Source organism: Passer montanus, unplaced genomic scaffold (genome assembly GCF_014805655.1).
Source record: "Passer montanus isolate IOZ18808 unplaced genomic scaffold, ASM1480565v1 scaffold39, whole genome shotgun sequence".
Taxonomy (NCBI): Eukaryota; Metazoa; Chordata; class Aves; order Passeriformes; family Passeridae; genus Passer; species Passer montanus.
In genome coordinates, this window is record NW_024368707.1 from 951,562 (window position 1) to 978,854 (window position 27,293).

Below are 27,293 nucleotides of genomic sequence, written 5' to 3' on the forward strand. Positions count from 1 at the left end.
GTCATTTTTAATATACTAATTTGCAGAAGGTCAGTGTGATTTTTGGTCAAGGCTTCTTTACCCTCTTCACCTCCTATTCCCTAGGACTCCTGAAGTCTCAGTGTATGCCATATTGGAAAGTTGACAGTAAAGAGGGCTCCCTTCCTGTTTGTCAGGAGATAAATTAGCTACAAACATGAAGCACTGGTTCTGTTCAGCCATGATATCCCAATTTTACACATGGACACTGCCATTGATGCAGTGGAGGATTCTTTTAAATAACACTACTCAGAAATGAGCATCAGGGCCTAAACTTTACTCCTCTCTCACAAAGTGTAGAGTTGTTGTAAAGTTTCCTTCCAGTAAGACCTGTTATCTTCTTGACAAATGTCTTTTCAGGAAACAACTCTTTTGCATCTGACAGCCTTGAAGAGAACCTGAAGAAATGTGTCTGCTCATCAAGACTGACTTGTGGTCTCTGTGTGGCTTTATCTGAAGTCAGAGGTTCAGAGACACCTGTAAACAGTCACCTGAAGGGACTGGAAACTGTGGGAAACAATGCAGTGCATAAAAGAGCTTACTGCCACTTACTACCACACTTACAGTAAATTCATTTGGGAAAAGTGTAAGCCAGTACTTCCTTAGTTTTCTTGGGGCAGCATGTTCTCCTAGGAGATGGGAACAGTATTTCACAATTATCATTTTCTAACCCACTCCCCTCCAGCACTGTTGGAAGAAAGAATATCCTATGAGAACAGTAAACATTCAGCATGTGCCTGTTTCACCATTCTGAATCAGAGCACCAGCCCCACATTCAGAGATAACAACTGTAGGAGGCTGTGTTTTATCTGCAGTAAAAACACTGTCTTTTCTGCACACTAACACTTCAAGTCATTTACAATGTGCATCCTTTGGCAGCACAGAGCTGAACAAGGTCATAGAAACGTATTTTAAAATGTCGTAATGCAAATTGGGTTTTTCTTGAGAAGCATATATGTTAAAATGACAATTACACTGTTGCATTTCTTCACAAGACAATTCAATTTAGGATTATTACTTTCAGTCAGTGAGGCATCATCACCAAGAGTGAACAAGCCTGAACTATGAGAAAGTTTAAAGCATCTTACTAATGAGGTTAATATATTTGGAAGCCCTGGATCCTCCCATGCTTTTTTTGCACTGATTTTCTGTGCTTGGACAAAGATCAAACATAATTGTGTAGCCAGCACACAAATATACATGATCACTTTGGTGAAATTATAAAAAAGGCTAACTTGTCCATTTGATATCATTTGGCAAAATAATGATGTATTTAAATGGGTTTAAGTACCAAAAACATATGTATCCATTTACATTTAAACTTTTTTCCTCCCCAATTTACAAAATAATGCTTTTGTTAGAGAATAAAATTCAACGAGCTTCACATGTAACTGGTGAAATTCTGTAACTCAATTATTTCTCCATCACAATGGGATGAGAAGCTTCAGCACACAAATAATGTAGCAGACTTATAGAGCTGATTGCAGCACTAACACTAGTCTGCAGAACTCCCAAGCAGGCCAACGAGGAGTAGCCTTTTCCACAGGTATGAAGTGGGTTTGCTGGTGGCATCAGCTAATCCATGGTGAAGGATATGAGTAGAACATTTCCAGCTCTCCTTCCAGCTAAATCAAGAAATCTTTCAAGTATGATATGTTGATTTCATGAGTGTTTAAAGAAAGCTTCTGCAGGCAGTGGGATCCACATGCATGTTTTCTTGGGAGTTCCTTGTAAAACACTAGTCAAGTCTGAATATAAGTATGTATTTTTAATATGACAGATTTACATTACAGGTTCTTTCCTAATTCTCCTAGTGCCTGTAGGTCTGTACACCAAGAGAGACATCCAAAATCTGCTTTCATTTAATCAAATGAGATCTTTGTTGCCAGTTGAAAAAAAGGTCAGATATATGAAATAATGTCTGTTCTCATTACATTTCCAGCCCAGTTTCCAGGAGGACTTTGGGATAATTTTGAATAGATGAAAAGAATGACAAGAAAAACATTTCCTTAAAAGAAAATTATTAAAGGCAAGCAACACTCCCACTTATCTTCCAACTCTTCCATCTTTGGAAAATTTCTTTTTAGCTCAGAGGGGCTAGGCTAGTGAAGCTGTTCATCTGGGACATCCCATTAAATGTCATAACTAGCAAGATAAGTTGCAGTAAAATGGACTCAGTAACCATCACTGTTGTCCACTTCAGACTAGATACATGAACCACACTGATAATGTTTACAGCAGAATACCAATATCAATAAATTAGGCACATGCAAAACCTGGGACTCAGTGATATTGGTTTTTCTCCTTAAATGGGAGTTACCTCCACTGCAGTCAAAATGCTTCTATAACTGAGTACAGAATCTGGGCCAGTAGTGGATACCTGTTTACTTAGTTGCACAATAACTGGCCAGGGTTTGGGTATATTTAAGCTAACACAAACCAGAGTGCTTCTAATTTTACTGCCTGAAAATGGTAATTTCATAGATCTAAACTGACATTTTTTCCTTGCCAAAATATTTTACACTGGCACTTACTGTTGAAAAGACTATTTTTTTTTCTACTGCCAAGAATGGAGTAAAAGTCAACCAAATTGTTCAGTTCTTAATTGAGCAAAATTCTCATTGTAGTTTTTCTTGATTATGAAAAACGGGCTACAGTCTACTGCATGGATAACTGTCTGGGTATGTACAAGTTGAGATCAATTTAAAAATATTTAACAACTAGCAAATTTTATGCAGGTTACAGTTCTCATTGTAATTAATGGTGTTACCTACTTATGCCAAACTGCTTGTCTGCACAAGTGACCAGTACTCCAACTCCTGAATTTCACAAGCTTCTAATGTTCTAATGTTGCTAATTGTTACATGGAAGTAATTAATTTAATTACTTCAGAAAAATCTATTCCAGATCATGTAGTGGCCCGAATTACTGAACTCTAGGAAATATACTTTTTACTTTACAAAATACATATTCACCAGTATAACCAATGCACAGGACCTGGTGGGACACAACTTTCTCGAAGTTACAGTCTCTATGGCATGTATTTTTCCATCATGCTGTTCAGATTTCTGCATTTTATCTGTGTCACAGATCCTCCCAAGGAGAACTACTAGACCTTCATAATCAGATCAGGAGGTTTCATAAAGTATTAAACTTCAGCAATCATTTTTTTGCCTGAGGCAGACAAGGGAAAACTAGCCAGGAAATTCTTCAACAATATTGTGTTAATTTGCATTTACAAATGGAAAATAAGTAGGTTTTTCGTCTCTTCCATAACAGTTATCACTGGGCTATGAATGCCACAGCAGTGTTGTATGGTCACAAAACACTGATGACTGCAAGTGCAGGAAAACACAAATCTGGATATCTTGTCATGGCTTAGTCCTCCGAACACAAGTTCATTTCAGGTGTCACATTTAATCAAGATGAGGACTTCATTCCAAACCAAAGACATAATAGCGTGTAATCTTTATTACAGTACCCAAAAAAGTAAATAATTTTCAATAGACCACTGTAAGAGACTGATTTGAGGAATAAATATTAAGCACAAGAAAGGATAAAACAAGATATAGCTATTAGTCATAGAGAGAAGACAGAGAAGTAAGAAGGAATTCAAGAAAACAAGAAGCAGGAGTAGAATTTAGCAACAGTTCTCAAAGGTGATTTATGAGATTTGTACACATATTAGGAGATAATCCAGTCTAGAAGCTGAATAGGCAAAACCCCCAAAACTGAAAAAAAAAACAAACAACAAAAACAATTTGAGGGTTTTTTGCAATTTCTTAGTGATTTTAATTACTGGTACTCCCTTTTAGGTTGAAAAGGAGTGTGATAATTTATTTCTATAGATACTATTCAAAATGAATCCATTTATAGGCAATGACATTGTCATGTGGCAGCAGGTTGTACATTCTGCCCTCTGTTTCTTAAAAGAAGAGATGAAAACTCTTTGTAAGTTTGCCTTACTTCCCCTCTCTGCATGTTACTTTCAAAAATCTGTATTGAGTACAGTATCTGATGAAAGAGCAAACATGAATGCCATAAACTCCCAGAGATTGTAAAATCTTTTGGATTTTTGTCCAGTACAATCACTGCTGATTTATTATTAAAGCTTAAGTCAGTGATGATGGAAGAAAGTGGATTACCTCCCAATTCCAAGCAGAGAGCTGTTAAATCTCTGGTATCTCAATTAATTCCTTCACACATTCCCCTCCATTCCAGACCAAGTTCTCCTCCAGGTGTTTCTTCCTTTGCCTGCCATGAAGCTGCTGTGCTCAGTGTGAAACAATTATGTCAGCACAAGCTACTCATATAGATGCAGAAATACCAGCAAAGCTGACTTGGAGTTTTGATTTATTTATTTGAATTCTCACTGATTGTTTCATTTGTGTGCATATGCTCAGGTGTGTATACTTGGGCTGTCCCAGCACTCTCCCAGCACCTTGCTCAGGGCTGCTGTTTTGGCTGCTTTTCAGCTACGAGTAGCTTGTCATTTAGTGTTTCAGCAGCAAAGTGCTCCTGCTTTAATCACAGCCCAAACTGCACCTCATATCCAATGCTGGCACTTGTCCACATGTCTCACAAAGCTGCAAACACACCTTTGGAAACATTAGCCCTTGGGTGACTTTACTAATACAAACTGTGAGTACAGTCCTCTAAGGAGCTCATTCCTGCAGGATCAAATCAGCCTTACTATTTAATTTATTGAAAAATTTGTGACAATTTTCAAGCAATACTGTTCAAACCAAAGGAAAAAACCCTCTCACTCTGATCCTGTGGGCTATAATTATATACTCCAGAATATCTCTTTCATTAGCATAGTTACCACAAAGAAGATCAGAAGTTTTTCTGTTAAGAACACATTATTTCTGCTCACATTTGAAAATCTGAGTATGTTTCTTGACTAAATGCAAAATTAACTTGGAATTAATGTTGGTTCCCCATCTCAGAGTCAAACAAAATGCACAAATGAAAATAAATTTTAAGCACTGCTGATAGCCATCCCGCCATATGAAACATAACTCCATTTTGCTTGCTAAAAAAATACCAGCCTAGTGGATTTATTTTTGAATTTGATTGAGCCATGGCCTGTAAGTAGCCATAAACCTTTGGTTCTGATGTTCAGCAGTGAGAATCTGGTGGACAAAGTTTAGAGGGAAGGATATGGAATAATTTAAGTGCATTGCTTTTTCTAATGCCATATTTTGTGGAATTAGTCACTGTTGATCTAACTGCATCATTCTAGGAATATCTAGCACGTGCCTTAACTACACCTTTGCACAGATACAAGAATAATTTTTACAAATGTTTATCTGCTTTTAAAAAGTCTAGATTTTTAAACAAAAAAAAAGGAGGGTGGGGCAGGTAATGAAGGCCTTAGCTGATTGACAGTACAGGATATAGAACCTTTCAGATCCTAATCCATGAGGGGGATGTTTGCATCTGGCTCCACAATGCCTGAATTAGATGCCGGTACTCCAGGCATGTGTGTAAGTGGAGTTAAGTGCCTTGGAGGGGTATTCACAAAAGCCACTGTTTGGGGAGTTGCCTAAGCCAGCCAAATAGGGAAGGCTGAAGATTGCAGTTCATCCTAAGTCCTAGCTCTGTCCTGGGTTTAAGTACCTTCTGGTGAATGAAGTACACAGGCACAAGTCCCTCCACTCTCGGCTCATAGCTCACAATCCTCTTTTGAAAGCAGGTGCCACATTTTTCTTTAAAATTCCAAGCAACCATCAGCAGCTCAAGCACAGTCTTACTTGGACTGAGGAACATTGGTCTAATTCTTCCTTTAGCAAAAGGCGCTTCTGAGGTTTGCATTCCCTCCCTCCTGGGCATGCCTGAGCCAGGAGGCTACAGGCATCAGCTCCCAAGAGGTGGGTAAGAGCTGGCACAGGTCACAGCAGACCCAAGAAACCATGGGGAGGAGGGAAATCAATGAGAGACTTCATCTGAAAACCTGGGAAGTGTCCACAGGTAAAGGGAGCCTCAGGTCCACAGCCAGCACCAAGAAAGGCTTGTGCACTGGGACCAAGATGCCTTTGAGGAGGATTTCAGTGGTCTAACAGCTCAGGCATCATCTTCTCAGGCCCTGATCAGGGGCTTGGATTTCAGTTGTGGATTGCAGTGGTTTAATTTCCCCCACCAATCCTACATTCTCCTGTGCTTCCAGCCCTAGCTCTACCTTGTAGTGCTGCAGGAAGCTGAAGAGAGGCAGGTGTTCACCCTCGATCCAGTTGAGCAGCTTGGTAGCTGCATGTTTGTCAGTCTATCCCTTCATACTGGCTGCAGCATGGATGAAACGCAAATGCTGGCTCCCAGTGCGGGTATTTTATAACTATTAGTCCCCAGAGCTGAGCACCGACCAGCTTTCCAGTCTGTGCATTTGCTAGTCTCAGTCATCATGGGTCCAAATGGCTGCACTGAACATTTCAGATTGTTTTCCTTGATTAGAGTTGAGAGACTGAAGTGAGTGACTGATAGTATTTGCTCCTCAAGGCTTGACTTTGCTTTCCTTTGGCCTCAGTCAAAGGAAGGTGACAGATGTGGTAATATCAAGTCCTTAAACCATAGGACATTGGATTGCATATAGGAAATTAATTCCACCTCATGACATTTTTGGAGTTCAAATGACTGTATCTTTCATAACTTTCATAGAATAAGTGCATGTGAGTGGAATGGGGAGGGTCTTTCCTCTGTGTGTGTGCGTGTGCACGTGTGTGTGTGTGTGCTTCAGAGGTTTTTTTTTTCCTTTGCTGTGCTTTTGAGAGGCGTGGCAAACTCTTGCTGTAAGTATTCACTGAGTCAAACCTACAGAGAGCATTTCACAGCTCAGGTTGAAAATTTTTTTGGTTGCGTCCTGCTACCCTGATTTCTGCACTTGCAGAGTGGGAAGTGGGTGGTACCTGTGTAGGCCTGTAAATGTAACACTTGCTAACAAATAACAGTGAGTTCAAGGTTTGTCTCTCTGCCCCTCCACTGATGTGTGCTTTTGTGCTGAAGCAGATTTGAGTAAGATGCATTTCTTACCTGCTACAACAAGAGGAAAAGACAGAAGGTCTTTAGGAACACATCTGTTCCTGCATGACATAGGGATGTGTGTGTGCAGTTCAGCCATGATGGTAGCGTAGAAGAGCTTTCAGTGATTTTCAGCAGTGTTTTTTACGCAAATGCCAGATGATGAAGGGACCTACACTGGGAGATCCACTGCCTACCATCTAGCAACTTCCACCTTCATGTCAGCCCAGAGCACAGAGGGTCTTTGACGAAAATTACAAGCCCAGTTTTGAAACCATTTTAACCAAGTGAGTGTTTAGTTGTAGTTATTGTCATCTTAGTCTTTAGCAAGAAAAGTAGCATAAAAGTAAAATAATTTATCCATTTAGGAAATATGTTTGTGAGCTAAGACCTACTTGAATTTTGTGAATGGAGTGTCAAGTCATGATTAGCACATCCTAACAAATATGATGATACCTGCCATATTTGACAACAAAATAGGAAAATAATTACTGCTAAATAATTTTAAAGCATGCTCCTGATTTCTCTCTGGGTGGAGTAGTTAGTTTGTTTAATCTTCTAAGGCAAGACAATTTCTTCCACTGTTTGAGCAAAGGTAGGAAAAGTATGCAAAGGGCAGGAATTTTTTAAATGGCGAATAACCTTCCAAGAAAAAATTGTCTGAGAGGAAGTTTTCTCAAGAAAAATATTTTACAGACATTTGTTACTGTTTTCATATCTCCCTTGGAATGGGACTTCGGGTTTCTGGGAAGTGGCAGAGTTAGAGCACAGCAAATAAAAATAAGGGAGTGAGGAGCTGCTCTTTTTCTCGACAAGCTGCTCATCAAAGCATGGTGAACGGAAATATTGTAAAATGGTAACAATTTGTCTCCAAAATAAAGTCTCCAAAGCCTCTTGCTTTTATTTAAAACAAAAAGTCATGAAACAGCATGAGGGAAAGAGCCAAGAAAACACATTTTGTATGCCATCAATGTGAGAAAAGGAACAGAAATGCTGTGCCAGTTTCAGACAGAGGCAATCAAGTAAATTTTCTGGCAAGAAGGCAATGCATAAGGCCACAGGATTGCAACAGGAGTCACAGAGAACAAGAAATTATTTCAAATTAGGATCAGACCAAGTACTTCAGGAGACCCACACAGATTGCAAAGGATGGAGTATGATCACTGCAAAGCGGCACAGGAAATAAAATTTCTTTATAACCACAAGACTGCAACCAAAAAATCTGCACACACAGACTTTCTTAATGAGATTTCTTGATCTTGATTCCTTGATAGGGGTTAAGGGCTCCCTGTAGTGGATGACTGTAAAGCATTTAAATTTAATCAGTGCTAAAAAGAGCTAGAACATTCTACACCTCAGAGAGGGTCCTGCTTCATCCTGATAATAAACAGGCTAAAACTTAGCCCTTTCCAAAGAGCCATCCCTCCTGCCTGCCCCAGGCACCCTAGAGCTGCCAGGAGCCCTCACCTCCCAAACTGTCTCACAGCAGACCACTGGCCAGACCAGGTGTTAGCAGAGACAGACACCTGTCTTTCCAAAGCTGTGGCTGTGTTCTGTCCACCCACGACAGAGCAGCCTTTCCATCCCCAAAATGAAGACATGGTGACATTGCCCATGGCATGGCAGGATGTCACACCACACATGGTGTTGAGTGGCTCACAGGTCATGCAGGGCAGGTCAGACCTCAAGTGGCACCAGCGACTGAAACAGTACTTGCTGCAGCCTTGGGATCAAGAGAAACCCAAGAGCAGCTTCTGGCCACTTTTCCCTTGTGTCCTTAGGTTTGGCACCAAGTGTACCTCAGGCTGAGAAGTCCAGCCTACACGAATATTACAACTGCAGACAGCTGTACTGCTTTACATAGCACTTAAATAAGAAGACAGATTATCTTCCCTGCAACACTTGCAACAATCAGTCCCTGTCATTATCAAGAACACTTCTATAATCAGGATTTTTCTTTCCACTGCCATCTTTTGAGAAGTGCTTAGGAAAAAGACATACTTCAGCACTTCTTTGTGTCTTGCATGTGTCAATTAAGAGAATTTCTGCATGCACATCTTAAGTTTTCTTAAAGGTGTTGAGATCTACTAATTCATAGAATGCTCCTTCTCCAATCAATCCTTCAGACACAAGACATAAAATCCTAAACCATGCCATATGAGAATAAAAAGATTTAAGACTCAGTGCACCTTCACAAAGCTGACAAAATATTTTTTTACTTTTAGTACAGTAATTCAATTAACTGAATGAGGAACTAAGAGTTCTCTAACCAGTAAAACTGGTAGATATCCTTCAGAATAGCATTCTGGGACTTATGCATATTTGGCCAAAGATTCAGGATATACCTGAGTTTGTTAATTGTCGCAGAAAGAGACAGTCTTCTTCCCTCACTTCTGTCTACTCCCACACATCAGATGAGATAGAACATTCCACTGACTAACAAGTTTAACAATGAACTGTGTGGATTATTCACTTGTCATTTAGAGCCAATTGCTAGCCTCTGTTCTCAAAGCTGTAGCTGGCTACCCCAAGAGGTAGTGAAATGGAAACTCTTTACACATCTACCAGTGAGTATAATTCTAGCACTGCTAGAGGCACCACTTTGGATTAAAACAGTAAAATGCTGTGATGCACTTTGCAAACTATTATACCATAATAACACACAAACAATTGTATAATGAAAATTTGGGAGACTTCTACTGCAGGGAGCCAGCACAACCTATCCCAGGGCAGAGCAAGGCCAAGAATGACGAGTGACAGCTGAGAAGGGAGGTTTCCAAAGCAAGCCTGCAGTTCCCTATTCACACTGTGAGGAAACCAGCAATCACCATAGTTCATTATCAGCACCTCAAGGTTCAGCCTACTAATCACACACTTCAGTCTGAAGTGCATCACCAGTTTTGTGTCTTTGCATTATTATGGGGTCAGTGGACTGGCAGTAGATGTGAAGTGTTCTCACCGAAACAAAACCCAAATCAACAACACCCTAGGGAAACAGCTGGTTGACTATACAAGCACTTCCATGAAAACCAGCCTCCTTTCCAGTGTGTTGTGCATGGCAAACCCATTCCATCTGATAAGGAGAACTCCTTGGACGATGTCAGTGGCTGTGGCATGTGGGAAGCTCCTTCTGTAGCGCTCAGTAGCACCAGCCCAGCAGAGAAGGAGCCTTCAGCACAGTTCCCACATTGAACAAACAGCTGTGCTCAGACACATCAGTGGCCAGGCCGAGGCTCTGTGCCAGCAGCGCAATTCCGCGGCTCTGAACTTTGATCACTTTGTGTGTTCCACGTCACTGGGTCCAGCTTTGTGTGCCGATTGCTGCCAATTGCTGAAGGGGGATTGAGTGGCAGTCATTTAAGTGTCTCCATCAATCAGCCTGCCACCAAGACTGCAGGCAAACTGCCCAGAAGAGAGCATTAGGCAGAGGATTCGAGTGTATGCTGTATAGCAGAGAACAGGAAAATATATTCAAAGGCAGGTATTTGCTAAAGCCTACCTATAATTAATTCTAATCCCATCATTAAATTTGCGTGCTTTTCTGCAAACATTCCCCCACGTTGGACTTCCACCTCAGGCCAATTCATGCAAAAGAGTACATGCCACGAGGAAAGAGGGGACTGTGGTCACCCGACCCGTGGTGCCCAACTTACTGATCCTTGTCACGGCTCCCTGCCATCTGACTTAAAGTAGCTTTCAGGCATTTTCCAGCAAACCGCATCTGGGCCAGACCCTCAAAAACACACAAGAGACGAACCTGCCTGGAAATCAATTACCAGCACCGAGCATCTTGATGTCATCATAAATTGTGAGCTTCTTGTTTGTGCTGAGCAAGCAGAGATCTGTGCATGGGAGTTGGGGTTGTGGGGATGTGAAACTTACCATGCCCAGGTTTGCAGAGATGAGGAGATGCCTCCCTGAGGCATAGGTAGGCTCACAGCACACTGGGCATGAGGAGGAGGCTAGAGGCAACATAATTATGTCTGCATTGGGCTAAAAATCTCCTTCTCATTTTAGCTGCTTCCACTGGGAGGGTGTTTTCACACATAGGCACACATAAATACCTGCACACAAGCAACAGATAGAGGCCCACATGCAGATATACTCTGTTTGGAAATAAGAAACTGAGGAAGCCCAAGGGTGCCATTTTCATACAGAAGGCTGGGTGATCATCCAGAGTGAGCACACACATGAATGTGTTTGCAGACAAACTGGAGCAGAGGCAAGTGCTTTGTTTTTGGAAATGCATTTATAAATGGATAAACAGAGACCTCCCCAGGCATTGCAAGAAAAGGTCATATAATCAGCCGTGAAGCCAGAGAGCGTATGGGTGACCATTGTTTTTTAAGATGAAGCCATTTATTTAGATGTTATCACACTTCTCCAAGAAAGAAGCTCTAGGCACCATTCTGATTTTAAAAAAAACTAGAAACAAGCATCTACCATGTGTTGAATATTCCCCATTAGCAGCAGGTTTATGCATGCATGTATTTTAAAATGTTTATTATGACAATACTTGTTATGACTGCCTTAGCTTTAGTAAATACCACATGATAATCAGACACAGTTGTTAGACCTTGAGCAAAATATGATTTAATTTCTTTTTAACATACTGAACAATAGCTATTTCTTGGTAATCTAAACTGAACACAGACACTTGAAACTACTTTGTTTCCTTTGAGGGGACAGTGAAAAGGAGGAAGGGAAAAAAATAAACCTGATCTCTGTGGGAGTTTCTCAAGAAGCAAAAAGGCAGGATTACATTTACCATAAATCCTACTTTCCTCCCTACTGAATGCATGAGCCCTTATAGACCTTATAGCAAGGTAAATTCTTCACCTACTGAAGAAACAGGTATTGCCTTCAGTGGAGTTTTAGGCACTGTTACAAGCAATATGGTGCAGGACCCCAAACCTCTTGGGGCATAGATCAACCATCTCATGCCAGTAGCATGGCTGGGTCCTCACCCATGGGCTGTGCTCCCCTTTACTGTCCTCCTGCTCTTCACTGATGAAAAAAAAAGATGAAACCACTGCAGCTAGTGTTAATTTGGGTTACAAAACAGGTTAGCTTTCAGAGGAAATCCATCTCAAGGTATATTTGGCTGCCCTCACTCCCTGCTTTTATGTGGAATATGATTGAATTTGCAAAAAAAGAAACCCCCTACAGCAGTGTTTAATTAGTTTGCTGGCAAACTGGAAAACATCTGTCCAAATGAGATAAAGACTCATTTGGCACAGAAAGACAGAAGTGTGGCAATGTATGTGTTAAATGGCACTTGAGCACGTACAAAATTATATGGCATGCAGAAGGTTTTGTTTTTCCAGTACCTGCAAACAGAAGTTTCCACTAAAATTCAGTCTCTGTACAGTACAGGGTACCCTCAGGTCTTTTCAGAAAGTACTCACTGACTGACAGGTTAGTCCTCAAATGAGTTAATGATCCAGAGATGAATTTAAGCTGTGATTAAGTTTTGAAATAGTGTTTTTGAAAACTGTGGACAGCAGTGTGCTGGGAAATTCACTGCTGAAGTTGGTTACACTTTACAGCACCAGTGCTGAGAACAACAATCAACATTTGCTTTATTCTTGTATCTGAAAACACCCCACCCTTGAAGTCACAACAGCTGTTCACTGGATAGGAATAGCTTAGTTCGCTACAGGAACTAAAGCCGAGATAGCTGCTCTTCTAATTTTGTGCTGAGAATTCTTCCAAAAAAGGTACCTAACAGAATTAGTTTACGAACGCCAACACCCGCATCCCCAATTTATAAGTCCAGTGCTTAATGCAATGCTTTTCATGTGGTGGAGACCTTAAGAAAGACATGTATGTGGTGGGAGTGTGCACGTTTGCAAGCACAAATCAATCAGTGGTTTAAGGGATCTGTATTGTAGAAAGCAGGGACAGGATAGGTACTTGTTCCCAAAGTAGCACTTAAAATGCAAACAGAAAAAAAAAAAAAGAACTGCTCAGTTTGTGAGGACTTCAGTTTTCTCTTATAAGCCCTTCTGTAACATTTCTTGAGCTGTCATGTACCTCTGTGTATGAACTGGGGCCGGCCAGTGGAAACCCCCCAGAGAGCAGCTGTGCACCTCACCCACCAGCTCTCTGCAATGCAGTGGGGCTGCTCCTTATGCACCTCAACACTCTGTTTGCCATTTCCATTGCATACCACTGCTCTTGCATGTCTCTGTATTACAGACACTTTAGTGAAGTGTATAATGCTCCTGTGGGATTGGATACACCATTGTAGATACTTGGTAATATGATCTGTTATCAAGGTCCCCCCAGAAGTCACCCTAACTACTTCTGATCTCAAGACAAAAACATGCTGGAGAATCTACCTTTTTATCTATCGTCAATTTTTTTTAGTAGCACTCTTCTGTGAACAAAATATCCAGTCACTAGGATTTTTATTTCGCAGCACTCCTTTTCCATGTGGAAACTAGAGCACTAGCAAGGCCATCCCCGCAGTGCAGTGGGGAACTGGTCCCTGCAGCTTCAGGCAGCCCCTATGGAAGGGACCACAAATCTACTCATGCCTTATGCCTGTTTGGGAAATACAGCAATTCAAAAGCAAGGGCTGGTAAGTTAAACCCATGGGGGTAGTCCCTGGGGGAGTATCTTTTAAGTTCTCAGACAACCCAATGTTGGTTGCAGAGTGATGACTTTCCTGTAAGAACCAATAAATCAAGGTCTAGCTTCCACTCTTTGCAAGACCACCTATGATTTCAAGTTCCAAGTGGGTGGGCATCACTCTTTCCATATATTCTTTACATAATTAGGCTTAAACAGCCAAACTACTTCAAATCAATTTAAGAATTATGACTGCTGGTACATTTTGTTTTGTCTCCTGTTTCTGCTGACAAACTCAAATAGCCAGAGGAAGGTCCTTTATAGTTTTCTCAGGAGAACAGCTCTACCAAAGAGATTATTGAGAAATGTTCTCAGTCAAGCTTTGCCTGTAAAAATATATTTTTTCAGGGATTCTCTCTCACCCATAGAGCCAACCAGATGCCTTCACACACAAGCAACTGAACACTGTGGTTTAGGATAATGTTCCTTCACCCTCAAGTGTCTTGTCACACCCTAGGTAAAGCAAAATGTTTGTTGTGGCCTAATCTAAATGACTGGTGCAAATGACATGTCACATTGTGGGAAGGCTCAGTGGCTCCTCTCCTCCATCTTCCTTCCAATATCCAAAGTCGCAGTAAAACTTTGCTTTCTCCAAGCCCTTGGCTTCTCTAAAGGTGCTCTCCTGCATTTATTAATCTGCCACAAACACACAGACACATTCCTATTGCTTTCTGACAAAAACCCTAGAAAATTCCAATCCAAAGCCAACAGTCACCTTGGAAAGCATGTCAGATCGCATTACATGAATGGGTTTGGAGGGTGATCCCTAAATTGCTGGGATTTGGGTGAAGGGGGTGGGAAGTCTTACACTTTGGCTGCATCTTCAAAACAGGTTTTTCTCCTCTTCATTCTCCTTGAGAGAGAGGAGGAGAAAACTTCTGTCACTGCTGGGAAAACATCTCCTTTAGCTGTCCAGAAGCTCTAGAGGACCTTTCTAACATTTAGGATCTATAGGCTTCTTTTGAAAACCAAGAGCAATATTTTCAGTAGCTTTTAGGCATTTAAAGATGCCCATAGTCAATGGGTTTCACTGGGAAATCCATTTAAATGGTTTCCTAGTGAGGTCTTCAAACTAGAGCTGTGCACCCAGGCAATTCAGAAACAAACTGCAAGGCAGAAAAAACACACCTTCAACTTCTCCCAGTGCATAAATAACTTTTTAGAGAAGCTGAGTAGGATGAAAGGCAATGAGCAGAAACTGAAGGACTATCCCCGGCATCTCTCATGCTTCTGAGCAGGCTTTCCCTGTAGTAATGGTATCTGATAGCAATAATCTAGCAGCAGCACATATCTCTCATCTCTCACATATCTACCACATATCTACCACATCTCTCATCAAGACCAATTTTGTCTGATCCCTCCTTCCTTTGGGAGCAGGGGGAGACAAGCTGGACAGACAGTACCAAACACAGGTTGTGTCTTCAGTAGCTGTAGCAGACTCCAAGCCCCAGACAGCTCATGAGGCCACAGGGGAGGCTCTGACCTCCTCCCACAAGTATGTCAGCCAAGTCCCATCTAGCCCAAAGTTGTTCAGTAAATAAACTCTCACCTTGCACCTCAGCTAGTCACACGCACCTGCCCCAGGCAAAATCAATAGATGAGAAGCAATCTGTCACTTCCAGGCCACACTGATTGGGTTATGGATGAGTCAAAAAACACTACTGGAAACACAGATGTGGTGAGATCACCTCCTTCTCTGGAGCCTTCCTATTTTCACAAGTCTTGTCTGATCTCCCTCAAAATTTCCATGCGCATACACAAAACAATCTTGTGTACCTTGTGGTCATGCCTGTTCCAGTGCAGGTGCATTGCGTGATGCTTGGCAGCCTGGCACGAGCAGCAGGAGGCTGAGTTCACCCTGAGCTGCAGGCAGGCTGGTGTCTCCCCGTAGGAAAGTTTTTTCAATTATTTCAAATGCCTCCCACTTGCACACAAAGTCCATGTTTTGTAATAAAAACAAGGAGAAAATCTCATCCAAAGGAATTTTACCTATTTCCCCCTCTACTTATTCCACTGAAGGTATCTTTTTTTAAAAAAACAACCCCCCAAAACTGACTATCAGAACAACAAAATAGCCAAGATGCTAAATTAACACCCTCATTCGTCAAAATCCACCTTGCCCTTCATACTAACAGTCCTATATCATCCAGTATCTTGTCATTTTTTAAAAGGATTCACTGAATTTCTCCCTTCATACAGATAATGTTTTTCCTTTGAGAGAGAGGCAGAGAATAGTGCAAATTTTCCAGTTACTGGGATTTTCCCTGCAAACTAGGATAGGCATTACCCTAGTCAGCTGCAGAGATGCAAAGGTGTTGCAAGTTACTCCTTCTGTACAGAAAGGAGCAGGAAGGCCAAGAAAGACAAGGGGGATCTATTCCTGCCTCCCCCATTCTCCCCCAAAAAACCCCCAAAAGGTTGCTTAGGGTCCATGTGTCCAGATGAAGCTGCAGTGGGTTAGTTCAGTCACCCCAGCCAAGCCACAATAACTGATCATGCACAGGCTGTCCTCCCACTCCAAAGCTCACCATTTCCGCTTTAAGAAGAAACACCACATTCAAAGGCCCTAATCCTTTAGCTCACAGCAGCACAGCCAGCTGTGGGCTAAAAGCCACACTAAACTCACTGGAGGAGAAGCATTTGCTGAAATACTTTGCTGAACAAGGATGAGCAACTGTGCTTGGGCTTTAGCTACACTTACAAACTCCTGTACATCTTGGCTCTGGTTTTCTTTGCCACATGGCAGTTGGTTACGTCCAAGAATTCCTGGGAGGGAAAGTGACTGTAGAAACTCAGCTGTGCAACATATGCTCCATCTAGTGTTTATTCGTAGTATTTCATTTTCCTAAAAGGTTTGGTTTGCTGTTAACACATATTTCCATCTTTTCTATAGTTCATGTGTCAGTATATGATCATTGTTGAAAATAATCTTCTGCTTGTTTCAACTACACCATTTTGATCTAGCCTCCACTTACACCTTCAGTAATGATTATATACCTATTTCCATTTAGAGATTTAATCTCATAGAGCAAAATGAAGGGAAATATTTTAAAAGAGCAGCAAGGGTTTCCCAGGTACTCTGCTAACACCAAGTGAATGGAAAACGTCAAGCAGGAGTAAAACATAAAACCTGGAGGACACACAGGGCATAAATGCCATAAATGTTTCTCCCCATAAATGATACTTCCCAGACATGAGGGCACAGTGCTGAGCCCCTTTGCCATAGACTGAGGTACTTTTTTGTTCTCTATGTTAAGCCAGGCTGCTGGGAAGGGGCAGGAAAATAAGCAGGTGACATAAAGTCCTTGCTGCCTCTTCAGGCTACCTTCATCACACCAGAGCACAGCAGCTGCTGGGAGCAAGTCCTGACAAGCAGTTTGGCAAAGCTCTGGAGCACAAATGACCTGGAAATGCACACAGGTTGACTGCAAGGCATCTTTGCATGGTAGAAAAAAGGGACAGTGGCAACAGCCACCAGGCTTGGCAACTGCCATGTGTATTTGGAAAGAGCAGGACTTGCATGCCAGATTTGGTTGTGGGGCAAAATACTCCAACACACAGTCTCTTCTTATCACATGCTGTCCCCTAATTTGCATTATACTTGAGGGAGTTCCTGGTTCCTAATTTGCTGTTCAGCTGATTGTAATGCCCTTAACTGCAAAAAGAAAATCCAACAGCAGGTGGGACAAGAAGTCCCAAGCTAACATTTTGAAAAAGAAGTAAAAGAAAGAAAGCCCAAACCCATTCTGTTGTGTTAGCAGGACTGGTGAGGTGTTGGGATGGGCTGCCTTGCAATGGGCCAGGATCTGCATAGGGGAAGACCTTCAGAAAAAAGTTGAACATTCCCAGAGGAAGGCTTGGGTTGGCTGATTCCTACCTGGAGTGGTGGCAGCCTAAGCAGGCACACTTTTTCTGGGGGTTGGCCAAGAGGATCTCAGCCCAGCTAAGAGGAGAGCTGGCAAGGAGCTGTGATAGAAACAGACAGCCCTTGGACACTGCAGCCACAGGGTACAATCCCAGGCACAGATTTAAGCTTAGAAACAGAACTTTCATTGCTGTGGAAAGTAGAAGGGGAACTGACAATACAGCTTCCTTTGGCAGAATGCATTTAGGAGATCCCCACATCCCCTGCCTGCTCTTCCCATGTGTCAGAGCTTGCGGCAGAGCTCCCCAAAGCTGTGCTGTGGCACCTGCACAGGTGAGAAGGCAGCAAACTGGGAGCAGGCCCCTGTGTGGAGTAACAACAGAGGGCTCCTGTGGGGTGGCATAAAACTAAATACATAGAAGGGCATTTGCTGTAATAGCACTACTTGAGTAGACCCTCCAATAAATCAGATACAGGCCTGCTGCAGGATATCTTCTAGGGCAGCACACAAACCAGGGCCACTTTGCAGAGATTTAGATCCAGTTTGCTGCAGAAAATGAGAACAGCTTGCCCGAATGAGGAATGCACAACATGAAAAAACATCTTCCAACCGTGTGTTTTGTGGTGCTTTTCACAGGTGATGGTCATGCTGCTCTTCCCCATGCAGCTGCTGGCAGTGGCTGTCACTGTTTACCTAGAGCTGGTGAGGTCTGCTCAAGGTGGTGCCTACTATGGGCTCAAGCAGCTGCCACCTCAGGTGCCCCAGTACCAACCCCTCGGACAACAAGTACCTCACATGCCGCTGGGCAAAGAAGGCATCCCGATGCAGCACCTGGGCAAGGAGGTGCCCCGCATGCCCTACGGGAAGGAGTACCCCCATCTGCCCCAGTACAGGAAGGAGGTCCCGCAGCTGCCCATGCTCGGCAAGGATATGGCTCCCAAGAAAGAGAAAGGTAGGTCAGCATGTCCCTCTCTACTCCTGCATGGTCCCATCTGGCATGCCAGAGCACTGTTTGCCGTGGGGAAATTGAACATTGGAGCAGGCTGTTGCTGCTGCAGGCTGGGCACAGCACCCTTGTCCCAAAGGGCTGGCCAGGCTCATACTTGGCCACAGGTGGACAAAACAGGTTCATGGGAGCTGTGGGGCAGCTCAGGGTCACCAGCACAAGACCACAATCATCCTCTGGGCTGCAGCACAGCCTCTGAGCAGCCCTACCTGCAATGAGCCTCCAGCACAAAAGTTTGTTCAGGTGCTGTTCAACTCTAGGAAAAACCTTGTTTTCCCACCAGTTTGTAGGAGACCCTCTCATGGGTTTCAAATGATGGCCCAGAGTCCTGTCTGGATCTGTTCCCACTCTCACTGTAACAAGCAAACATATGAACTAAGAGCCCCAAGGTTTGAATTTATGGGAACATCATCGTTCTGTCTGACTTGTTCCAGACCCTGTGATTTTGAGGTTTACGGATAAAAATATAAAATTGCTCTGCAGCTCCGGAGTCCTCTTTCTGTACATTATTTATGGGTGTAACAGAGGCATTGAAAGTACAGAGGATTAATGCACAAGTCTGCATGTACAAGCACTTTCCCTATTCAGTAAAGGAAGTTTGGACATTATTAAGGTATTTAAGAAAAAAAAAAAGTCCAAAATACAAAGGGTGACCAGGAACACCCAGTGTCATAAAATCCTTGTGAGGACCACCAGCATCTGTGCAACTGCAGACAAACTGGGTAATTTTGTATTATTGATGCCCCAGCTAACCACAGCCTCCACTGACTTCAGAGGGAAATGGAAGATTTCGGGGCCTATTTTTGGAGTGTCTGAACAAACACCACTGGCTGTAGTAAAATCAGCCTACCTCGTGAGCAAAGATTTTTGATGTGCATAAACATATGCAGAGAGGGAAGGTTTCTACCTCCCATAAAGCAGACGTCTGTCCTCAAACCTCATCTCCTGTCCTTCCCCAAATCTCTCACTTCTTTACACATTTTAGAGCTGGAAAGAGTTTCCATTAACCCAAAAAGCAGTAGCTGGAAAAGCAACCAACCCCAGCAGCAACTTCCCTACCCTGACCTGCAAAGATAAGTGGTCACATACACAAAAATGTGGGTTTCAACAATAAAAACCTTTTGCAAAGTGTTTAGAAGAGCCATAACTAGAAATGGCTATGCCAAAAGAGCAATACTGATTAAGGCTGCAGGTTTCCAGTAATACTCTAATGGGAACCAAAGCCTTGGGGAAAATACAGACATACCCTCTATATAAACTTCTTACTGATACAATCTTTTTTAATTGATCTTGCTCATTTACACCCCTCCAGAAAAAGCACTTTTATGCTAGGATTCCTCTCACACCACAACAGCGCCGAGTTTCCTGCAAAAATTCTTAAAGGTAGATTGATCTATAGCAACATGGGACAAAATGCAGATTTTGCTGTTTAAGACTGTATAGGTAGAAAACACCACCAAAGCACAAATGGCTTTTACATATGATGCACAGTAATTACTTTGTGGAAACAGAAGCATGCATGGAAGTTTGGAGTATGAAAAACAGTAGTAACATCCTCTTCATTCTCAACACCAACCTGTAACTAGCTGTCTCTGTCTACTACAGAACCACAAGGCATCATAAAAAGCATATTCAATTCAAAACTGCCTGTTTTTTGAAGGATGTGACTGTATTCACCTTTTATCTCTCTCTCTTCCCCGCTTTCTTCGTTTCTTCCTGATCCAGAAATTCCCATGCGCAGTCTGAGGGGTGAGCAAGGTCCCCCGGGTGAGCCTGGACCAAGAGGGCCACCAGGGCCACCAGGATTACCAGGTCATGGTGTACCAGGAGCCAAAGGAAAACCAGGCCCTCAAGGATACCCAGGAATTGGAAAGCCGGGTTTGCCAGGGATGCCAGGAAAACCAGGGGTCATGGGGCCCCCAGGGCCAAGAGGGGAGATGGGGCCGAAGGGGGAGATTGGGCCCATAGGGATACCGGGACCACAAGGACCACCAGGGCCTCATGGGCTTCCTGGGATAGGGAAGGCAGGTGCTCCGGGACTGCAGGGGCAACCAGGGCCAAAGGGTGAGCCTGGGATGAAGGGGCCACCAGGAATCCCTGGGATCCCAGGGCCAAAAGGGGAGAAGGGGATCGGGATCCCAGGTTTGCCAGGTCTGAAGGGTCCACCTGGGCTGCCTGGTCCCCCTGGTCCCGTGGGACTGCCAGGGGTTGGCAAACCCGGCATGGTTGGCTTCCCTGGCCCACAGGGACCCCTGGGCAAACCCGGACCCCCAGGAGAGTTGGGTCTGCAGGGGCCTCCAGGGGCCCCTGGGATCCAAGGCCCTCCTGGCCCACCTGGTATTGGCAAACCAGGCCAGGACGGCATGCCCGGCCAGCCTGGCTTCCCGGGTGGCAAAGGGGAGCAGGGATTGCCAGGCCTGCCCGGCCCCCCTGGCCTCCCTGGGGTTGGGAAGCCGGGTTTCCCCGGGCCCAAAGGGGAGCGAGGTGTGGGTGGTCTGCCTGGGCCCCTGGGGCCGAAGGGGGAGAAGGGGCACGCGGGGCCACCTGGCATGGGAGGGCCACCAGGGGAGCCCGGCCAGCCAGGACTGCCTGGCATCATGGGTCCCCCGGGGGCTGCCGGTTTCCCAGGACCTAAAGGGGAGGGGGGTGCCGTAGGGGCACCAGGACCAGTCGGCCCCAAAGGGGAACCCGGCCTGCAGGGTTTTCCAGGAAAGCCAGGCTTTCCTGGGGAAGTGGGTGGCCCTGGGCTGCGGGGGCTGCCGGGTCCCACAGGACCCAAGGGGGAAGCCGGACACAAGGGCTTGCCGGGGCTGCCGGGAGTCCCGGGTCTTGTGGGGCCAAAGGGTGAGCCCGGGCTCCCCGGTGCCCAGGGGCTTCAAGGCCCCTCGGGCATCCCGGGCATCGCGGGACCCAGTGGTCCCATCGGCCCCCCCGGGCTGCCAGGGGCGAAGGGGGAGCCAGGCATGCCCGGCCCCCCTGGCTTCCCTGGGGTAGGCAAACCTGGTGCTGCGGGGCTGCAGGGACCCCCGGGAAAGCCTGGGGCGCTCGGTCCTCCTGGCCAGCCTGGGCTCCAAGGGCCACCGGGCCCCCCCGGGCCACCAGGTCCCCCGGTCATCATCCCGCCCACGCCACCAGCCGTGGGACAGTACCTACCTGAGGCGGGGCCAGGAATAGACGGCTTGAAGCCCCCCTACGGCTATAAGAGCAAGAAAGGCAAGGCTGGCGGTATTGTCTACGAGATGCCCGCATTCACGGCAGAGCTCCTCACGCCCTTCCCCCGCGTCGGGGTACCCGTGAAGTTCGACAAGCTCCTGTACAACGGCCGGCAGAACTACAACCCCCAGACGGGGATCTTCACCTGCGAGATCCCCGGCGTCTACTACTTCGCCTACCACCTCCACTGTAAAGGCGCCAACGTGTGGGTGGCGCTGTACAAGAACAACGAGCCGCTCATGTACACCTACGACGAGTACAAGAAGGGCTTCCTGGACCAGGCTTCGGGTAGTGCCGTGGTGCAGCTGATGCACGGAGACAAGGTTTACGTTCAGATGCCATCCGAGCAGGCGGCAGGACTCTATGCCGGGCAGTACGTTCATTCGTCATTTTCAGGGTATTTATTGTATCCCATGTAAAACAAAACAGACACACATACACACAACAGACACACAAAATAAAAACCTTTCTCCTGTGCTTCTAACTTTTATACAACAAAAGATGCATTTTATGACCATTTTGGACCATCTTATACAAAACCAAAAATAATAAATACAAAGTTTAACATTATGCACAGCTAGTTATAAAAAAAGGTGTGGTGAACATACCTAAAGATGTGTATCAGGTTCATAAACAGTTTTGCACCCAAGGGGGACATATTAGCTGTACACATTATATATTTCCGCAATGCCATGCTTACTTAATTTCATTCACAGCAATTCAGTACTCAAATTCAAATCAGTGTATGTCACTCACTCCTGTTGCATTGATCATAGTTATGAGATGAAAAACAGTGACTTAAAGCAGAGTAGGTCAGTCTCTAATTATATTTTTTAAAAAATTGAGTGGCTTATTTTCTTGGTGGGGGTTTTCTTGGATTTTTTTATAGCAGATCTACCTGACAAGTAAAGGTTTCCTTAGCTGGAGACTTTTATTTCCCTTCCCCTGTAATAAAATAATCCTGCACGTGTCGGTTTTTTTCCTGAACAATTTATTTATGATGGAAGAGGAATCCTGATGGCATGACCATTCCCACCTGAGCCTTCTCCAGCAGGACCTAAAATGTCACTAGTGACTCCAGCAGGCACTGGTTTCACCTCCAAATGCCACAGCACTTAAAAAGTCTCCGTTCTCTTATTCACACAGCTCAAGTAGATGAGGTAAATCTCCCCCATTTACGCATGCCATGTCATTGAGACATTTTGGCCAACACGTGGTAATACTTCAGGGTGGTATAAATTTGCTTGGATTTCTGTGCTTGTACCAAGAACTCACTTGGCTTGTCAGAAGAGACACCTATTCTGCCACTCAGCAAAAGCTGAATCAGTTTGCTCTTCAATGACTAGGCAAAGCAGAAGTAGCTCTGTTTGCTTAACTGATTTGTTGCTTGAGAACAACCAATAACTTTACCAGCAATACTGATCACGCAAATTTATCTGAGAACTTGGTTCTGTCTAAAAACTGATTTCCAATCCTTATTTATATATTACCAGTTGTCAAGGAGAACCTGCAGGCCGCAATACTTTTCTGTACTTGAGGACATCGACTTCTGTGCATGAAGTCTCTGTCTGCTCATCAGTGGTGCTAATCTCACCTCAACAAGTGTTGTTTCCAAAGGGCAGTGGACCTTGCTCTGGTTCCCTGTACGGTGCTGCACATCACACATGGCTGCGCTAGTTCAAGTGGTTAAGTGCTCATCACTTCCTCAGTGTCTTTAACTACCGCTACTGCTTTTGATTAAAAAATAAACTAGATTTTTTCATGCAGAACTAAAATCAGATTTAACTGGCATTACCATTATTTAAATGCAGAGTTTAATGCAGTCTAACATTGACTAAGGATTCCAGTGATATAATGTGGTGCTTTATCTCAGAAATTTTATGGAACAGTGGCAGGAATGGACAGACAGTTTACCAGACACTGGTGACTTCAGTATGTTCCCAGAATATATGAGATATGTCAAAAGCAAGTAATTTTGTATTTAAAATTTTTGTACTGATTTGAAAGAAATATCTTATTAAATATCTTTAAAGATAAGACCAAAAACCAATTCTGTCTTCATTCAGAACTATCAGAAGGAACATTCATCCTGCTAAACTCATTTATCAGACCACAAGGGCTCTCTGAAACCACTGACAGCCTGATATAGAGGGGAAAAATTAAGAGATACACCCTTTTCTCTAGTTCCCATCTCCTGGCAAAACATGCTCTAAGAGAGGGAACACGCCCCATTTGGTGGGAGGGCACAGCAGGGTCTGGGGGGTACACAAAGAGGGAGGGGCTCCCTCAGGCAGCCCCTGGGGACAGATACTGCTCAGCATGAGCCAACATGAGAGTGCAGCTGAAGAAGGCAGAGGGGCAGCCAAGGAATCAGCCACAGAGGTTGCTGCTAAGGGCTTGTGTTGCCTGAAAAGGCAGTACTGGCTGCCCAGGATGAGAGGTGCTGGCTCTCCTGATGTGGCTTCCCCACCTCACCTCAAGACAAGCATTTTGTCCAAGCTGGTGAACTCGTGAACTGTCCTTACTGAAAGCAATACACTGAATACCTACTGTGCCAGAGAACTGTTATCCAAATCTCTCTTGGACTCCCTGAAGCCCTCAGCATCTCATTTTTACTGCACAATGGAAAAACAACTAGCTAAGTACTGCACTCAGCATCTCTTTCTCTCTAAAGCCATTTTCACTTTCTGAAATTTTTTATTGCACACTATCTTCTTTGTTCTGCATCTCTTATTTTAGCATTCCTCCGTCAGCCCACAGTAAGACCAGCTTCAAAATACAATGAAAAATTTGAATCACAAGGATGCTGCTCTTCATCTTACCCACAAAAAACATGTCTCAGCCATGCCCGTACTCAGCCTGGAGTCAGATCTCTAGCCACAGTGCAACTCTGCCCACCTAGGGTCAAAAACTTTCAGTTGTTTGCTCTACAAAGCACTAAAGTTTGTTCCAGCACTTGAAACCATATCTGACAACACCATTTACTTGCACACTAATAATAACGGCCCTGAGCATACCCACACATCCACACTCGTATGCAGAGCACCAGCCTTGCAAAAATAAGTCTGAGGGCACTGTCTTTAACAGTTTATTCAAAGGAAAATAATCTCCTTCCACATGTAGCATTCAAAATTTCACTTGAAACAACTCTAAGAATTCTTCAAAATACAGGTGGCACTTTAAAGGCATATAAAACTTAAGACAAATGGCAAATAAGTATTTCCCAATACCAAAAACATATGCAGAGCTGTGTATATTCTTAAAAACCACAGTCCACTTAAAAGGGAAGGTATTTATACTCTCCCCCAGAGCATTGCTAAAAAGGAAAGCACGGCATTGGAAACAGAAAGTACCACATGCTGATTAAACACCGAAGTTGTGATTCTGAATTATTATCGCCAATACAGTCCCTGAAAATATCTGGAATATGTTTAGGAACATCTTTTAGGCACTCTCAGATTCACATTTAGTGCAGCAGTCTGTGACTTCCCTTAATTATTACAGCAGAGGAAATAACAGTTTCCCAACATCCCTTAATTATTACAGCAAAGGAAATAACAGTTTCCCAACAAAGAAACCTCATGAAAGTCTGAGCCAAATGGAGCTTTCAACCAACATGTGTCATCCTGCCTGTTCTGTACATAGTTTGGTATTTCAGGGCTGTGTCTGTCTAACAGTGCAGCATTTTGAGAGGGGTGGCAGATAAAATGCAGAAGCACCTTTGCTGTAAGGTGATGCTGTCTAGAAATTCAGGAAGCTGCCAGAGAACATGAACAGAGTTAATAAGGGAGGAGAACATCTGACTTCAGATACAAAAATGATAGGAGAAATTGGGGACTTACACAGTTACACCATTATCAGACACAGAAATAAAGCTGGCAGCACTCTGGGATTCAAAACTGGCAGCTTCACTCCTGATATAATAAAAAAAAAAACTGGATAGCTCTTAAAGGGAAGTTTCAGTGCAGATTTCATTTTCAGAAATGACAAAAAGGTAAAATAGTCTTAATAGCAGCTCAGGTTCAGAAACTATCTAAATATTTGGTGTTAGCATTATTTTTTATTCTGAAAGCCGTAAGTTAAGTCTTCAGTACTGGAAAACACCTGTGAAAATGTGTGCCCAGACAGAATAGACACTGATCTGTAAGTACTGCTGAGAAACACACTACACATGGGTGTTCCTGCCTGAATGAAGTTCAAAGCAAGACATGTCCTCGTGGCAGAGCAGCAGGAATGATGTGCAAGAAGCAGGTGCTGGAACAGTACACAGGATCTTGTGGGGAAAAAAATTCATTACTTGGCTCACTCCTTATTATAGAGGAGAAAAGCTACGGGCCTGCAAGCTGGGATTTCAAAAAAACTCAAACCAAACCAAAAAACCCAAACAAACAAAAAACAAACAACCCCCCCCCCCCCCAAAAAAAAATCCACCACAAATGGCCCATAGTTTATCAGTAGCATCACCTCTTGGCGTGATCCTGAGGGAACAGTTTAATTCAAAACATTACCCAGTCACCCAGGGACAATAACTGTGGTGAACTCAACACCCCTGGCAGGAGCACAGAAGTGGGAGAAAAACATCCCTAGAAGTACTGCTTAATTTGAAAAATAAGTCAGTCATACCATGGGAAGGCTTATTAGGATATAAAAAGAAACAGGTGATATGGATAAATGCTTGTAGAGAAGAGAACATATTAAATTCCTTGAGAACACCAAACATTATTTTTAAAAAAATTTAGGGAGATCAAAAAGCTGATGTGGCAAAAGTGAAGAAGACTGAAGGGATTTTTTTTAACTACAAAGAGTTTGGGAGACACCATTTCTTTACCATGAAGCTGCTATTTTTTCCAATTATTTTGTCTGTTCTGCTACAGCTAGAATCCAAATCACAAAAAAACCCAGAAAACTAGAAAAATCAGAGAAGGAATCAGTTTATATTAGTGGGAAGAGTATCTCTGGAGATTAAATAAAGCAGAGAAAATAACCACATCTTCAAAAGCAGAGATCAGTACCCACTTCCTGGAACTGGAGCCAGGGTGGAGAAGCAGAGGGATGCAGTCACCACCATCACAAGAACTCTCCTCACAGTGTCTGGAAGATATTCAACAGCTCTTCTGGAAAAAAATCCTCATGGACAGCATCCTGCAAGACATTACATGGATGCAGCTGGACCATGGCAACAGCCATTGGGAGAGCTGGGGGCCCCAGCTCTGGAAACAACCGCAGGTTTTGAGGGCGAAGGGGCAGCCCCGCACTTCTGCTGGCCTTGGCTCTCAACACAGTCTAAGATCCACCAGGGGCTACTCTGCAACAACAGCTTGGAGAACACTGCTATGTCTGCAAAAAGCCTTGCCACAGCAGTGGAATTACTACTGTCAGGAGTTTAAATCACTGTACGTCTGCAGCGGCAGAATCACATACAAAACTCTTTAATTAACTTAAATAACCAGGAGAAATAAATGCTGGTAGAGACACAAAGATAATAATGTCACTATTTTCTTAGGTGAAACCCCACCTGTTATATTGAGATTTTCAAGCAA

At 43.7% G+C, this 27,293-nt stretch overlaps 2 protein-coding genes across 5 annotated transcripts in view; one reads left to right on the forward strand and one right to left on the reverse strand.

The window, feature by feature from the left end:
• Positions 1 to 26,179, forward strand: part of COL8A1 (collagen type VIII alpha 1 chain) — an 88,756-nt gene extending 62,577 nt beyond the window's left edge. For 2 of the 4 annotated variants that reach the window (XM_039717762.1, XM_039717763.1), the window contains 2 exons: positions 379 to 18,486; positions 20,266 to 26,179. In XM_039717762.1, the coding sequence (XP_039573696.1) occupies positions 18,174 to 18,486; positions 20,266 to 22,172 (2,220 nt within the window). In that variant the 5' untranslated portion in view covers positions 379 to 18,173 and the 3' untranslated portion in view covers positions 22,173 to 26,179. The remainder of the gene's footprint in view (positions 1 to 378; positions 18,487 to 20,265) is intronic. The other 2 variants (XM_039717764.1, XM_039717761.1) reach the window with 1 other exon arrangement.
• ST3GAL6 (ST3 beta-galactoside alpha-2,3-sialyltransferase 6) overlaps positions 24,826 to 27,293 on the reverse strand; it is a 42,759-nt gene continuing 40,291 nt past the window's right edge. Inside the window, exon 11 of the mRNA XM_039717769.1 lies at positions 24,826 to 26,895. Within this exon, the coding sequence (XP_039573703.1) occupies positions 26,836 to 26,895 (60 nt within the window). The 3' untranslated portion in view covers positions 24,826 to 26,835. The remainder of the gene's footprint in view (positions 26,896 to 27,293) is intronic.